The 17,622-nt window shown below is 44.2% G+C and overlaps 1 protein-coding gene across 1 annotated transcript in view; it reads right to left on the bottom strand.

Moving 5' to 3' along the window:
• caln1 (calneuron 1) overlaps window positions 1-17,622 on the bottom strand; it is a 57,706-nt gene that overhangs the window by 7,297 nt on the left and 32,787 nt on the right. Inside the window, exon 5 of the mRNA XM_004075238.3 lies at window positions 3,935-4,091. Within this exon, the coding sequence (XP_004075286.3) occupies window positions 3,935-4,091 (157 nt within the window). The remainder of the gene's footprint in view (window positions 1-3,934; window positions 4,092-17,622) is intronic.

Here is a 17,622-nt window from a genome sequence, read left to right as displayed (position 1 = left end):
GGTCGGCAAGCAGTAAACAGGAAAGGTTCATGAAAAATAATTTAAAAAAACAACCAAAAACTAACAAGTACTAGGTTTAAAAAAAATCTAAATCTAGACATTTTCTAAGTAAAGTTCTATGTGATTATCGACCTGTGACACCGCCACGACTCCCGCCGGCGTGTAATCCCAACAGTGTTCCGACTCAGAAAGGACAACGATGGAGAATTTAGAGAGAATTGAAGTTCCTGAAGAAAACAGTACATTTAATGCCGCCTGGGCAGATTTGATTCCTTTCATCAACATTACCAGTATGATTAATAAGTAACGAGGAATTAGCAAACAACAAAGTCTCAAACGTGGTGAGACTTCCCAGAATAAATTCGCAGCTTTAGCCCAAAAACATGAAAATCTATTGGAGAAGCAGATAAACTGCAAATTAATTGTGACATATTTGCTAGTTTTGTGGACTCTGGAAAAAGTTCTCATTGGATTCCATTAAATGACACAAAAAATAGGACAGAAAAACATCTTTTCAGGAACGTTAAAAGCAAGTGAAATGATGCCGTTCACTGGAAACACCGGCTTTTCCTATGGATGATGCGGCTCCCTGTGTTTTCGTTTCTGTGGGAAACTCATCCAAATGGCTCTTTGAGTGGTAAAGGTTGCCGACCCCTGGTCTAGAGCATCAATTCATGTTTCAAACTCTAGATTGATTTGGTTTCGGACCCAACTTTATAAATTTAACCAAAGCACTTCATAGGGTTACGAATAGTGTCACTTCATTGCCAAGATGATCCATTAACAAAGGAGTGAAACAGGGTTGTCTGTCCTATCACTCCTTTACTCTTCATCGCTGCAGTTGAACTGTTATCAATTTTGATCACTCAAAATTTGAGAAACTTAATGTTTTAGGCCACCAAATAGCAATCACTCAGTTCGCTGACGACACAGCTATTTTTATGAGGGACAGCAGTCAGATCCCTATGATTCTACATTCAAGAGATTATTTTCTCTAGAGCTTCTGTTCTGAAACTTAATCTGAAAAAATGTAAGTTATTGCCGATAAAAGATGCCACTCTGACAAAACCTAATAACATTCCTGTTAAATCCAAAGTGGGTATTCACTCATCCAAAGACACTAAATTATTGGAGCATCTAAACTTTTAGAAAACTGTAGATAAGTGCAAATGTAACCTAAATTTGTGGTCTAAGTGAGATATTTCTATCCTGGTTAGAGTTTTTCCTAGTAACGATGGAATCCCTGTCAAGATGAATCTACCCAACACATTCTTTATTCTTCCCCAAACCTGCAATTAAAGCTATAAATCAAGCTAACTTTCAGTTCATTTGAACATAGAAAACTCGTGAAAAAAAAGTGTGATCATCTTTAATTCCTTGATGTTGAATGTTTAGATGGAACCATTAAAATCAACTGGCTGTTCTTGAAGAACAAACAGGGTTTCTGGTTCCCGTTTTCCTCTAAGATATTCATGGATGTCGGTGGAATTAACTTTCTGCTGAAATGGGACCTGAAGAAACTGCCAATCAAGCTTTCTGAAACTCGTTTTTTAGCACAATTTTAGTCCGCACATCAGTCTGGAACTGCCGTTGTGCGTTACGAAGAAACAAATCCTTGTTTTACAATAACTGGCTGACTATAAGGGCAAATGGTCTGCCCTGCATTTACTGGAAATTTCAGTTATGTGATCAGAAACAATATGATGCTCTGATCAAAGTTCTTCCTCGGACGTTGGTCACAAAATCTACTGTTAAACAAAGTTTTACTAAAACGTCCTTCTCTCCTATTGGACGACAGCAAAGACAGAACTACCAAACATCTTCATACGGAGTTCGTTTTCCAAAAAACTTTTCCAAACAGCTCATAAAAAAAACATTTCTAAACACTTTTCTAGAGAAGAGGTGATGGAATTAAGATCTAATTTCATTAAATTTTCTATTTTACCAAAAGTAAAAGACATTCATTTAAAAATAATTAACGATATTTACCCGTCCAAGGAATTTCCGAGACATCGATTTGCTTATTGAGAGAACGGCTGCAGTTTTTGTTTAAATGACATTGAGACTGTGGATCATTTATTATTTAATGGTGGAGTTATAGATACATCTTGGGAAGAGTTTTTGCTTTTGGTATTCTTCCAAAATCTGCAGCTCCAGTCCAGTTTGGTGGTGATATCTAATGGACTAGAAAATGTATGTCTTTATGTCATGCTGTTGCAAAGAAAGTTTAAATTCCCAAAAATACAATTTTGAAGACCAAACCACTTTTTCATACTTTTCATAAAGAGCTTTGTCTTTATTTTAAGTCACTCGATTATATGAAAGAACAAAGGACTGAAATAACTTGGTTTTGCTAAGAAATATGAACTTTATGAGAAACTAACAAAAGTGAAGTTGTTTTGATTTTTTTTCATAATGTTTATGTGTATTTTTAGTCTTTTACTTATTATGTGTTATGTTAGGTAATTGTGATTGTTTAGTTATGCAATGTTGTATTGCTGTTCAATGTAATGCAACTCAATTGTATATAAAGTTCTTTGTAAAAAAATAAAAAAGATTCACTTCCTGTTTGGTGGAGCCAAAGTCAGAGTTTATCTCTGAAGAAACAACAACATGAGATCTTATGAATGTAAGGAGAACCAAATTGAACAAGAAAAGAGAATCAGCTGTTTATCGTCAAAAAGACAAGAATAAAACCTTTGGAATACAACAGCTGCTCAGACTCTAATGGGTCCCAAATGACCCGCCCGGGTCCACAATCAGCCTTCAATTGTTCTGCAGTAGAGAAATAAAACGCCCCAAAGAGACAAAAAGGTTGTTCTCCGTTCTGTCAAAGCCGCTTCCACCTACAGACCCTGAAGCTGGAGTCTGGTGAAGAGCTTTTCTGCCTGTACAATGAATCAGAGTCAAACCAACGTTTTCTCACGTAAATCTGTCTAAAGATGTCATGATATATGTGCATATGTATATGTCCTCTGGACAGCTGTTACACCAGCACGTTCTCTGCTCCTGGTTCCATAAATACCGGCATCAAAATGGCACCGCAGGCCTTCTCTGGATCAGCGGTTCCATGATTTAGTCTTTTGTGTTTCAGCACCACGCTGTATTGATTAAAAAAGCGCAGAGAGCCTCGGGGAAATCAAGTACCTTTTGGGTTCTTTCTGTACCAGCAGGCTGATGTTGTAAGTACAAGAGGACCATGATAAATTCAGTTTAGTGTGAACCAAACGGTGACAGCAGGTATCGATTTCTCCATGACTGAGCACCTTCTGCCGTCCCTGTGTGGCAGCGGGTGACAGTGGACCGCAGCACCGGTGCTGAGGCTGCGCGGCGTTCATCTGTCACTGTGTTGTCATCGCCACGCAGAGCTTTGAAACGTTGGATTAGGACGTCCCGAAGGCTGAGTCCACACTCAGAAACAGTGAGGAGAGGAGCCTTTGAGGGAAACAAACGAGGGAAAAGTCTGGAGATCCAGAACCGTGTCATGAATCAGCATTAATCACACAGCCTGGAGTCATGTTCCAGCCCCTGCCATGGATGGACGCGATAAAGATGATCGCTTTAGGGTCTTTTCACGGCACAAAGAAGGCATCAATCAGCGAGGCCACAGAGCGTCCCGCTCCTTTCCTTTACCAGAAATGAATACAGGACATTTCCTGAAGTCTTCACCTCCACCAGCGAGTCTGGAAACGATTCGTTCAAAAAGTTTGTTTCTTTTCTTCTGGTCAAAGACACCAGAAGCTGATGTTTCCCCTAATCCACAGCTGCCCGCTGCTCTGAAGTCCATGACCCCCCCACCACCACCACCATCGTACAGAGGGAAGTCACGCACACCTCCGCCCGGCCCCCACCCTGATCAATAAGTCAGCAGGTCTGCAGGCCTGAGCCGACGAGCCGAAGCAAAGGCGCTCCGACAGCTCCGACGGTCACTCACCTCCTTCAAACTCCATCTGACAGTTCCCAGCGTTCTCCTTCAGGCTCTCCTCCTCGTTGATGATGATGTTCTCGATGTCCTTCATGGTCAGGTGGTCTCGGAAGGCGTAGAAGAGGATGTGCTTCAGCTCCTCCAGGGTGATCTGCTGCATGTCGAACTGCGGAGAGGGTGGGGGTGGGGGGGGGAGGTTGAGACGAGCGCTAAATAAAGATCTCATCATTTATGCAGCTGCGTCTGCAAAATCCATAAGCAGATCCAGGTTTTTACAGCCTCCAAGCTCTCAGCTCTGAAGTTTTGGTAAATATCGGCCGGACAGGAGAGCAAACACCAACAAACTGGATCTGAATGAAAAAAACAGATCTATATTTCAGATTTCTTTCGTCAAAACCAGCGTTCTGCAACTTCTAACATGAAAAGAGCCATTCGGTCGAGGTTTTACAGACCAGAACCCAGTGAGAACTTCAAAGTCCCACCGCACTGTTTACAAAAATACACAATATTTATGTTTTTAAACCATCCATTTATAAAATGTAGCCCATAAAAATATACAGCAACAAATCATAAAAGTGTTAGAGTTTTCTATGTAATTTTAACTTGTTATACCTTTGACAACAGCACATAGAAGTTCCTTTCAAAATAAAATACCTGCTGTTTCAAAGATCTTCCTGCTGCAGCAGATGGTTTATATTTTGTTCTTTTACTATGAAATATAACTGTAACAAGATTGATGTAGAATCCCTTTTTTTTAAAGATCCGACACCACATTGTGAAACCATCACAAATAAAAATGTGGCCGAAATCTCTGAAGTTCAAAAAATATATTTCTAAATCCACTAACTAAATCAAAACACACGTGTTGGGGATGTCCCAAGGAAGTTTTTTTAAATTATTATGGGATGGCCACAGCTTGGGGGCCATTTTGTTGCAAAGTGTGAAATTTGGCGCTTTTCACATTTTCCCACAGTATGTAAAAAAATAAAGCTTCTGTTCGAGCAATCTTTACAAAATTGAAGTCTAATTCCACAACTGAAGTTTCATTGACCTTTGACCTCGGAAAGAGGCTGCCATCTAGAACCATCAAAAAAAAATCCCTTTCAGGTGCCTCCTACTCCTAAGGATTTCAATCTATCGTCATCAGGAACCTCCTTGGAAAACCCGTTTGCTTTAGAGGTTGTAGAGTTTTGACGGCGTTCGCGTGGCGAGCTCAGAAAAGTGCCGTTGTCCTGTGACCTGCACATTTGTCCCTGAAAGATTGTGATAAAATGAAAACACGAATGGTTGGTTTGAGCTGAACGAAATGATGTAACATACGATATGAACACATTAGGAAAGCCGGTGTGGTTAACAAAAACCTCCGTTGCTAAGGAAATCCACAAGTTTACTTTTGCCAATTCTTCCTTAAATTACATAGCAATGTTCATCACCCCCAGGCCACCATAAAATATAATGGTTGCTATGGAGATAAGGGCAGAGGTCGAGGGCGGATACCACCCGTTGGTCATACACTGCTGCTAATGGCTTTAAATCCATTTTGTCATGGTTAGCAGGCAGAGACTGACTCAATTGCTGGAACCCGGAAGGACACAAGGCAAGCAGTGAGGTAAGAGGAACAGGTTTTAATGAGGCTGCGAGGATGAAGCTGAGTCCCAGGTTTCCTGTGGTAGGCAGCGGAGATGGTTGGAGGGTCTTGGCGGCGTTAACCGTTGAAACCAGAGGAGCGACAGGAACGTGGACAACGAGGCGTGAGCAACCACCAGAAAGGTCCAAGCGAAGATGGGATCCTGAGACGAGGTAAGACAGACTGGGTTAGCATGGAACAAGGCAAACATGAAACTAGAATTTTACGAGGCCAGGAGATGCACCGAGGAAGTACAACGAACTAGCGTTGATTGCAGGTCCGTGGTCTCCTTAAGAACCTGCGGCCCGACGAGGATGAGGAGGTGCAGCTGGAGGCATCAGGTGTAGCTGATGAGGGGGAGGAGTCAGCCGGGGGCACCGTGACAGTACCCCCCCCAACGACCGCCTCCAGGCGGAACAGGGCAACGGTCAGGATGAGCCCGAAAGAAGTCGTCAATGAGGGAGGGGTCCAGTACGAGGGAGCGAGAGATCCAGGACCTCTCCTCGGGACCGTAACCCATCCAATCCACGAGATACTGGAACCCACGACCACGGCGACGCACATCCAAAATCCGGCTGACCATAAAAGCCGGGGCACCGTCAATGAGCCGGGTGGGTGGTGGGGAAGCGGACGGTGGGCAAAGGGGGCTATGATGGACAGGCTTGAGCTGGGACACATGGAATGATGGATGGATCTTGAGAGCCGCCGGCAGCTTAAGGCGGACACAGGAGGGATTGATGATACGTTCAATGGTAAAAGGCCCAATGTAGCGGTGCGCCAGTTTGCGGGACGTGGCCTGGAGCGGAATGTTTCTGGAAGAGAGCCAAACTTGCTGCCCGGGTTGGTAGGAGGGACTCACCGTGCGGTGACGGTCCGCAATCTGACGGTTACCCTCCTTAGTCCGAAGGAGAGCGGCACGCGCCTGGCGCCACACGCTCTGGCAGCGCTGGAGGTGCAACTGGACGGAGGGCACCGCCAAATCCAGCTCCTGGGATGGAAACAGGGGAGGTGAGTAGCCCAACGAGACCTCGAAAGGAGACATACCCGTAGCAGCAGATGGATGGTTATTGTGGGCGTACTCCACCCAAACAAGATGGTCAGACCAGTCCCCCGGGTTTTGGGTCACCAAACAGCGCAGGGTGGCCTCCAGCTCTTGATTGGCCCCCTCGGCCTGACCGTTGGACTGGGGGTGGTACCCCGACGTGAGGCTGACGGAGGCTCCGAGGGCGGAACAGAAAGCCTTCCAAACCTGGGAGGTAAATTGTGGTCCACGGTCCGACACAATGTCGGACGGGATACCATGGAGACGGAAAACATGGTTGACAAGAGTATTGGCGGTTTCTGTGGCAGTAGGCAGGTGAGGCAAGGGAATGAAATGAGCTGCTTTAGAGAAACGGTCGATGACTGTGAGAATGACCGTAAAACCCCGGGATGGCGGTAGTCCAGTGATGAAGTCGAGGGCTATGTGGGACCAAGGGCGACCAGGCGTGGATAGGGGATGAAGGTAACCAACCGGAGGGGAGTTGGAAGACTTTGCCCTGGCACAGGTGGTACAGGCAGCGATGTATTGCCGCACGTCGGCATCCATAGTAGGCCAGTAGAACCGCCGTTTGAGGAGCATGAGGGTGCGCCGTATACCCCCGTGGCAGGCGACCTTAGATGAGTGTCCCCAGGTGATGGCGTCGGACCTGAGTCTGTCGGGGACAAACAGGGTACCGGGAGGACAGACAATGGAATCAGGTTTCTCACCTTGAGCCTGTTGAATTCGGGTTTCCACGTCCCATGTGAGATTGCCAACAAAGAGGGAGTCAGGGATGATGGGAGGAGTGGTGGTAGCATCCGTGGTGTTGTACTGGCGGGACAGAGCGTCCGGTTTGCCGTTCTTACTGCCAGGACGATACGTGATGGTAAAGTCAAATCTGTCAAAGAACAAACACCAGCGGGCCTGTCTTGAATTCAGTCTCTTAGCAGATCGTAAGTAGGCCAAGTTTTTGTGGTCGGTCCATACTATGAATGGTTGATCTGCCCCCTCCAACCAATGCCTCCATTCCTCCAGAGCGAGTTTGATGGCCAGTAGTTCCCTATTCCCGACATCATAATTTTGTTCCGCAGGAATGAGTTTTTTCGAAAAGAAAGCACAGGGTTTCAATTTGCCAGAAGGAGATTCTCGTTGGGATAGCACAGCCCCTACACCAGAGTCTGAAGCGTCAACCTCGACGATGAATTGTTTATGAGGGTCTGGTTGGATGAGAATGGGTGCGGAGGTAAACAGTGCCTTGAGTTTTCTGAAAGCAGAGTCAGCGGCAGGATTCCAAACATAGGGTAGTTTGACAGACGTGAGTTGGGTGAGGGGGGATGCGATACTGCTGTAATTACGAATGAACCTTTGGTAAAAGTTGGCAAAGCCCAGGAACTGCTGCAATTTCTTGCGAGATACGGGAATGCCCCAATCAGAAACGGCTTGGATTTTGGAGGGATCAGGTCTGATTTGTCCAGCCTCAAGGATGTAGCCCAGAAAGGTAACCGAATCGACGTGAAACTCACATTTTTCCGCTTTAACAAAAAGCTTATTTTCTTTTTTTTTTTTTTTTTTTTTTTTTTTTTAACTTGTCCTGTCCAACAGCTAGGCAAACAGATGAGAGCTGAGGGCCTCTTGTGTTGGACATATTTTATTTTAACAAGAGGGGTTATTCATCTTCAGACAAACTTAAGGTATGTCTGAATAAACCCCTTTTGTAATTGAGGCCAAAATTTATTAATTTCAATCATGTTTGAAAATCTTTGGTGTTGGACCGGACGGAAAAGGAAAGAGGGGAAGAAGAGAGAGGGACGTTAGAGAGAGGGGGGGGTAGGAGGGTGATAATAGGAGGGGAAGGGGGGTAAGACCATGAAGCAGCATAGAGCAGACAGGTTTACTGGTTGTTTATCGTTACGGTACGGTTCAAATGTAGTACAAAAAGGGCGGGGCCTGTTCACACACACTCAAATATTATCAACACACCTGCTAGCCGCAAAAATGTCCACATGTCAACATGCACACAAAACAGATAGTGTTCACGAACGCATACCTATGCCTTTAAACCAACTAGTGTGAAATCTTTCATTCATTCAATCATGCAAACTATTAGTGCAAAGGTGAGCTAACACCTGTGCTCAGGTGAGTGTTTATGTTCTTCTAAAATGGATGGTGGAATGTGAAAAGAAGGAGGAGGAGCGCCCAGCCACCCCCACACCCATACCCCCGCCGCAGCAGCAGCGGCAGCCGGAATTCCCCCAACGCCACACGGGAACAGGCAGGGAACAACCGCCCCCCGGGCGACCAAGACCGCCACCCAGGCCAGGGCCAGCCGGACCGCCGCGAGGCCCCCAGAGCCAGAGAGCAGGGAGGCGCAGAGGGAAAGAGAGCGCCGCCCCAGCCCAGCCAGGAAAGCAGCCCCCCGCCGCGCCGGAAGAGCCCAACGCAGGGCCCCACCGGAGAGGGACGCCCACAGCCCCAGACGAGCACCCCACCACCACCCAGGAGTTCCGGGCATCCCCCCGCCCCGACCCCAGGTACGAGCCAGGACCCCCCAAGGGAGACCCGCTCCGCACTCCAGGCAGCCACCCACCCGGCCCACGGTTGGTCCAGGTAGGAGCAAGGCAGGGGCCCGCCGCCCCCGCCCAGGAGGGGGGAACCCCGGGGAAAAAAGGGCGGCCCACAAGGGATGTTATAAATATGACCCGACCAGGCTCGGCCATGTTGGAAGTTTGGCGGGGCGAGTCTGACGTGGTGGCGATGATCTGTGAGATTACTGGAGTAAATGAGGATGTCATCTAAATAGACGAAAACAAAGCGGTTTATAAATTCACGGAGGACGTCATTGACTAGACGCTGAAAAATGGCAGGAGCGTTGGTAAGGCCGAAGGGCATGACTAGGTACTCGTAATGCCCGAGAGGAGTGGTGAACGCAGTTTTCCACTCGTCTCCCTCACGAACCCGAACGAGGTGGTAGGCGTTGCGGAGATCCAACTTAGAGAAGATGTTGGCTCCCTGGACAGAATCAAAAACAGAATTTATAAGTGGCAGGGAGTATTTATCTTTCACAGTAATTTGGTTGAGTTCGCGGTAGTCGACACACGGCCTGAGGGTCTTATCCTTTTTCTCAACGAAAAAGAACCCCGCCCCGACGGGGCGGCCGAATGTGACCGAGGGAGAGAGCTTCCTGCACGTAACTCTCCATAGCAGTTCTTTCAGGCCCAGAAAGATTAAATAATCTTCCCTTAGGAAGGGGGGCTCCATTTAGGAGTTCGATGGCGCAATCATAGGGCCTATGCGGGGGTAGGGCACAAGCCTTAGATTTACTGAACACAGTTTTCAGATCATGATAGCAAGGCGGTACCTTAGTGAGATCAATATCCTCCTGATCAGAGGGGTTAGCCGTGGAGGAGGAGGGAAGAGCAGAATGCAAACAGTTAGCCATGCAGTATGTACTCCAATTACTAACTCTAGAACTAGACCAGTCTATTTGGGGATTATGTAAACGCAGCCAGGAATACCCCAAGATAATCGGAGTTTGGGGTGAGTTGGTAACGTAAAACTGGTGGTATTCACGGTGATTACCGGATGAAATTAACTGAATGGGTTCAGTACGAAGAGTGATTTTGGAAAGCAATTTCCCTCCCAAACCGGCAGCCTTAACGGGGGTATCCAAAGATTCAACCGGAAGACCTAGTTGATGAACGAGACTAGAATCAATGAGGCTGTGTTCAGCACCTGAATCAATGAGAGCATAAAATTCATGGACATGATTAGGTCTTGGAAATTTGACAGGCATGAACAGAAAAGGCTTAGAGGTCTTTTCAGGCAGATCCCCTCGTGACCTGTCACTCAGCGAGGGGTTCGGGGGTTTAAACGGTTGGGACATTGAGAAACAATGTGACTGGCATCCCCACAATAAAAGCATAACCCCTCGTTGCGTCGCTTGAGTCTCTCTTCGGGGGAAAGTTTGGAGTGTCGTATCTGCATGGGTTCGTCCGGGAAAGAGCTAGAGGTGTCGGCGCTAGCTGCCGTCTGTTGGGGAACCAGAAACGGATGACGTGAAACATCCGGGGGGATCCGATGAGGGATTAAGCTTCGTTCCGCCTGACGCTCGCGGAGCCGAATATCCGAACGGAGCGCGGCGGTCACCAACTCCTCAAAATTATCTGCTTCTGGTTGTGTGCAGAGGTGATCTTTAATTTTTTCATTTAGGGATTGATAGAAAATTCCCTTGAGTGCAATGTCCGGCCAGCCTGCTTCAACTGCTAGAATGCGGAAGTCAACTATGTGATCGCTCACCGAACGGTTACGCTGCTTGAGGCTGAGTAACCGACGGGTCGCTTCTTCCTGTTTGCGGGGTTGATCGAAAACGAGGCAAAACTCCCCGATGAACCTTTCGAAGGGGAGATGTGAGAGAGGACTAGCGGCTAAGAAAGCCTGGGCCCACTGGAGAGCCTTACTGCGGAGTGCATTGACCACCAAAGAGATTTTGTGTTGATCGGAATGGTAATACCTGGGTGCTTGTTGGAAGATCAACCGGCATTGTAGTAGGTAACCGCTGCATGCTTCTACGTCACCATAGAATGGTTCTGGCTGTGACCGGATGTTTTCCTCCGGGGAGGCGGACGTGACGGCGATGGTGTCGCCGGAAACCGGGGACGTAGCAGGGGTGGTGGAACTGGATGCTTGGGCTGTGAGTCCGGCCAGAGTTTGCGTGATGTTGTCCAGGCGGCGGAATAACTCCTGTTGGGCGGCGGACATTTGAGTAAGGGCGTCGGACTGGCGGCCGAGCAACATACCTTGTTGGGTGATGGCAAGGCGGAGCCCGTCCGAGTCAGCTGAGTCAGGAGCTTTGCTATTTCGTTCTGTCATGGTTAGCAGGCAGAGACTGACTCAATTGCTGGAACCCTGAAGGACACAAGGCAAGCAGTGAGGTACGAGGAACAGGTTTTAATGAGGCTGCGAGGATGAAGCTGAGTCCCAGGTTTCCTGTGGTAGGCAGCGGAGATGGTTGGAGGGTCTTGGCGGCGTTAACCGTTGAAACCAGAGGAGCGACAGGAACGTGGACAACGAGGCGTGAGCAACCACCAGAAAGGTCCAAGCGAAGATGGGATCCTGAGACGAGGTAAGACAGACTGGGTTAGCATGGAACAAGGCAAACATGAAACTAGAATTTTACGAGGCCAGGAGATGCACCGAGGAAGTACAACGAACTAGCGTTGATTGCAGGTCCGTGGTCTCCTTAAGAACCTGTGGCCCGACGAGGATGAGGAGGTGCAGCTGGAGGCATCAGGTGTAGCTGATGAGGGGGAGGAGTCAGCCGGGGGCACCGTGACACATTTGTTGTTCATTAATATGTAAATGTCCCCTTTCCTTAGAAACAAAAGCTCAAATCTTAAATCTCAAAGTAAATTAATTTCAAGTAAAAACTTTTTCTGCTATAAATTACTAGGATCTAAAAGGAATGAAGGAGCTGATATACGTGTCTTATTAAAGCTGCACTTTTCAAGACGTGATCTTAGTTTGCAATTAGCGTGTCTCCTTCCGCAGCTTCACCGCTGACTGATGCTCGTGCAGACGTGGAAGCAGAACACTCGGTGGGCGGGTAATTACACTAATCGCAGCATAAATCATGGCGGGGACGGCAGCGTCGATACCGTTTTCCATCTCCCAGCTTCACGCTCAGGTAATGAACACTCGCACCTGTGGCAGCGCAAACCTCAATCAGCCTTCATGAAGGCTCCATGATGAGAATCAATATTTTATCCTTTGTTTAGCGGGCGGTCAACACCGATGCAGATGTTTTAAAACAGGAAATCAAAGGCTCACAATGAAACAATCATCAATCACTGGCATTCAGAAAGCAGGAGCCGGAGCAGTTATTCTTTTATTAGACAAATTCTAAACAGATTGCTGTTCCTCCCAAAATAATAAATACAGAGTACATCCAACATATTAAACCTTATGCTATAAAGGTTGTTGATGTGTTCATAGGCAGGTGAGTGTCTTTGGTTTCCTTCACTAAACAGGTGATTTTCTGGCAAGCAGCAAAGAGATCCTTCAGATCAGCGGTCCAGATTGACAGTAAATGTGACCTGGACTGAGTGGCCCCGCCCCCCTGGTGTTCCAAACAGGAAGCAGCGGCTGGCTCCAAGAAACCAAAACCCCTCAGACTTTCTATGGAGAAACAAACAGCTGCTACTCCGTCATTCTGTTGGTCAGAAGAACCATTCTGGCTCCAATACCTTTTTTTTTAACATGTTCTTGAAAATCCCCCCTTTTTTTCCCCAAGATTTTCTTTTCTGTAGTTCAAGTTATTTAAGTTAGAAACTGACCAATCAGATGCCTCAATAAAAGTAGGAGGAGCCTGGCCCTAGCATCCAACATTTAAATCTTTTGATTGAAAGATTTTCATGTGGCCGGCTTTCAAGTGGTCGAGATGTGGCCTCCCAACAAGCCCACTCCTGATTGGTGAGAGTGGTTGTCATAGAAACTCAGACTGACTCAGACCAATCACTGCTTAGTGACGTCGTCTGACTCCAACATGACGGCGTCCAGATTGCGAGAATAAAAATGGCGACTGAAATGACTTGGAGCATGAAGTAAACCATTTTCCATGTGTGACGTCATACGCGCTCAGTCCAGTCCCCAGATACGGTCATTGGCGGTCCTTAACCGTTTTTCTTTAACTTTTTGAGGGAAACGTTCATTTCAAATATCTGCAGGGGGTTTAAACTTCCTTTATAGGTTAGATTATGTGTAGGACCCGTTAAAATTGGATTCATACTTTACATTTAACCTTAAAAACAGAAGCTACAAGCATCAACTTGTCTGATTTTTGCAATAATAGTAAATGGTAATCCACCATGTTTCATTAATATTAACATTACAGAGAGAATCAGTCGTCACATAATATGTAGAAGGGTTTAGTGTTTGGGAATAACTGTCATAATTAATATAATAATTATATAATACAAAATAATATAATTATTTCAAGTTAAGACTCTTTGTTTATAAAGATTTATTTTATTTTGAAGTTCAAAACTCATTTCTGGTTTTCTCTCTGACTCTTTTCTGTGCAAAGAAACTTTTGTTTGTTGGTTTTAATAACTTTGCTGTTTTCATTTTAGTGTTTGGAGCAGCTTCTTTGAGAAGGAAGTCAATGCACAGAAGACATGTGACCGAGGAGAGTGACAAATCATTCAAGTGCATTGTGGGAAATCTTCAGGGCACTGGATTTGAAAATTGTATATTTGGCCACGGCCGGAAAATGGCAAACACCCTACAAAGTCTATTAATGAGTGAATTCGAACACAACCATAGCTGGATGTGGTGGAGAGAAACTGGTGGTTTTTCAAAATAAAACTTCCTTCAGGATCAGTAAATAAAGCCAAAAAAGACTGGTGCTGAGGTTTACAGCGACTCCTGTCTGCTTCACGGAGACGAGTCGACCGAACGTTTTCCTTCTGCCTTTTTCAAACAGGGAACATAAATCGAGCGTCACACCTTCATGAGAAAACCTTCACTCAATGATGGCAGAGCAAAAACGCATTCTAGTCACAGCTTTCCGCCTACAGACTGAGCATTTTCACCTCCGAGCTCCGTCTGACCTTTACAGATAAAGCACTGAGAGAAAGAGGAGGTGCAGAGAACGACTCTGCAGGACCTGGAGTGCAGCTGCAGAAAGGATCTGAGGACACCCCGGGGTGCCGCGCCCTGTAGCTTAATGCGGCACAGCGTGCGGGGAACCTTTCGGGGTCCTTTGTCACACGTTTCCCTCCGGAGTTCGGCGAGTCCCGAGCTTTCAGCACAGAAGGTCTTAATGGAGACTCTGGACATGCTGGAAATGTCAGGCTCCTGCTGAGGTCAGAGCTCCGCTGTCCGGACGGAGAAATGTTGGTCGACCAATCAAACATTTGCTTTAACTCTTCTGATCACAGCTGTGGGTTTGTCCCATCAGGCTGCGGCTGCACTTGATGAGATGGAAGGAAAATATGTAAATGAGTTTTAATTTAAGATTCTGGATTACCGGGATCATTTCCTCCTGAAATGTTTAAACCCTCAGATAGTCACAATTCTGTCCCCTATATGTTGTTTTTGTAGGTTAACTTTACTTTTCTAGACCACAGAAAAAACAAATTGTGAATATGAGATACAGTACAGACCAAAGGTTTGGACACACCTTCTCATTCAAATGAATGAGAAGGTGTGTCCAGACCTTTGGTCTGTACTGTACCTCCAATGATTTTCTTTACTGTGGAAGACTCTGAACCTTTGAGACAAACGTTTGATTTTTAGGACTCGTCTCTTTAACTTTAGCCTTTGTCTAATTATTAATGTTATGAACTTATTTAAATATTTGGCTTTTAAATGTTTTCTGTTTTTTATAACATTTGTACATTTATTACCTTTTCTATTGCTCAGTCTATACATTTCCTTCCCAAACTATTGGGAACTATTACCTTTTGATTTTTTTGTTTTTAATCTATTGTGTTTTATGGCCTGTCATTGTTTTAACGTGTGTTTATGTATGGATTTGATGTCAGGCACCTTGAGTTCTACAGAATGTTGATGAAATAAAAAAAAGTGGTTTGTTGTTGGCTGGTTGTTTACTTGGTTGGTTGGCGGTACCAACCAGCCAGCGGTAAATGAAAACATTGATGCCAGAGTAGGTCACTGATGACGTCTTCCTAAAACAAAGAGCCGAGCTGAGGAGGATTTAGGTCACTTCAAAATGGAGGTTTGTTTTCTGACTTTGGCAGAAAACCTGGGGGGTAGTCCAGAAAACATGTTTAAACTAGCCTGACTTTAAGCCTTAACTCTGGCTGAAATCTGCCTGAACTTGTTTACTCGGGGTATGTCGGTTCCAAAAGACCGGATATGAGTTGGCGTAATTACGCTCTACTTGGGTTAATGCACGTGCACGGTGAGTACATAAAGACATTCTCAATGGATCGCCGATTTCCGGAGTCACCATGGAAACGCGTGGAGATAAAAAGAGACCGCTAATACTTCAGTGAGACGGAGTCGGAAATTAATGACGGCGTATGAAGATTATACGCCCATCAAAAAAGTGATACAGCTGCATCTGAAAAAGAAAGAGTTTCTGCTTGGAGAAAAAGAACTGACAAAGTAAACGCACGAGTTTTTGTCTCATATCTATTTTCATTGTGACGCATATATATAACTTGTAATATGACGATAATGTGACGCCTGGATTCATCGCTTTCTCCAAAAGTCTGAAGTGACCCTGATTGTCAGCAGAGTTCTGACCTGCAGACAAGTTGACCTCAGCTTTCAGCGCCGCTGATAACAGCTGAATTAGGATACGGACCTGAATCTAATGTCTGCAGACATAACAGTGAAAAGATCTATAAACTCTGTTTAAACCCAGAAGAACGGCTGTTAATCAGCAGAAGGAATACCAACCTTGGTCATTTAACAGAATATTGACCCTTTTTTATTTTAATTTATTTCAGAGCATTAACTTATTATACAAAAAAATGCTTAATCAATTATTGAAAATGGTTAAATTGATTGATTTCTAATAATAATAATAATAATACATTTTATTTAAAAGCGCCTTTCAAAATACCCAAGGTCCCCGTACAAAGTTAGAGGTAAAACACAATAAAATCACAACATGTTAAAAACAATAGATAAATTGGATTCATCAGCTGACAGAAGATGATTTTTGTAATGTAATTCTGCACATATTTTAACTTTTGATACTTGAGCAATTATTGCTATGAAAGATTTTTGAAACAGTGTTATGTCTATTTTACCGATATAGTATTATTTTTTTAATCATATAAATGACTTCTATAAGTAATGTAATCTGCATTTATTTTTAATAAATGATCTACATTTGCCATGTTGATTTCTGAAATAGTTATTTTTACATAATAATTAAGTAATTCATCTTTATTGCTTTATTGACACCTAATGATTCTTAATTCTGTCTGATAAAAGTTAGGAACCGGATGATGATAAATCATGTAATAAAATGGTTACGGTAGAACAGGGGTGGGATTACATAAGTTTGCTTCCTTTCACTCCATTTTAAGCAAAATTTATTAATATGTCTAATTATCCTAAGTTCGATAGGTCATTGTATGAATGTATAACTGATGATTGTATTGTTTTTGTGTATTATTCTTATTTGATTCCTTGAAATAAACCATTTCAAATCAAATCAAATCAAAAAACTTAAATGAATTACTTCTACTGGTAACAAGTCTTTGATTGAATTTTTTTCCAAACTAAGTTCTTACGTTTACCCAACTCAATATTTATTTTACAATTCAAATTTACACATTTATCTAACTAAATGTCATATTACTCCAATTTAATTAAATATTTTTCCGTTTTAATTTATTGTACTTCTTAAACTCTCATATGTCTAAGTTTGAGCCTGCAGATATACTCATTTTATAAAAATAAAAAGAAAGAAACAATATACATATGCAGCACGAAACATGTCTTTTACTATTTCTCTGACTTTAATTTTGAACAGTAGTGGTGCTAAATAAACTCATCCTCTCCCTCCCTCTCACTCATGGTGCAGAAGGAATTAAACATAACAGGACAAATAACTAGACAAAACACAGTAAAACAGCTAAACAACTAAACACATTTGGTCAAAAAGCCACACTTAAACCCAAATCCATCCAGACAGGCAAAGGGAATGGTATCCCACAATTCCTTAGGGTGCCAATATAACAGGAGCACCAAAGTTACACCAACTTAATTGAATTAATTTGAATGAAAGTAAAATAAATGTCTGAAAACTACATGTTATTTTTAAACTGACTTAAGTAAAAAAAAAAGATTTATCTTAACTGAAGCAAATAATTAATTTAGATCAAAGTAAAAAGTTTATTTTTCCAACATCCATATGTGGTCTTGTCACCCTCTCATGGTGGAAAAAGTATTATTTGAGCTTCTTCATCCACTAAATCATCTTCAAATGGACACGCCATGCTGCTTCACCTCTCTGTAAACAAACTAAACTTCAACTAAACCTGCTCCAGACCAGGTTATGTTCAGAGC

This window comes from Oryzias latipes, chromosome 13 (assembly GCF_053564925.1).
Source record: "Oryzias latipes strain Hd-rR chromosome 13, Olatipes_Hd-rR_3.1".
NCBI classification, from domain to species: Eukaryota; Metazoa; Chordata; class Actinopteri; order Beloniformes; family Adrianichthyidae; genus Oryzias; species Oryzias latipes.
Note: the sequence above shows the minus strand (reverse complement) of the source record. Positions and strands in the feature narration are given on the sequence as shown.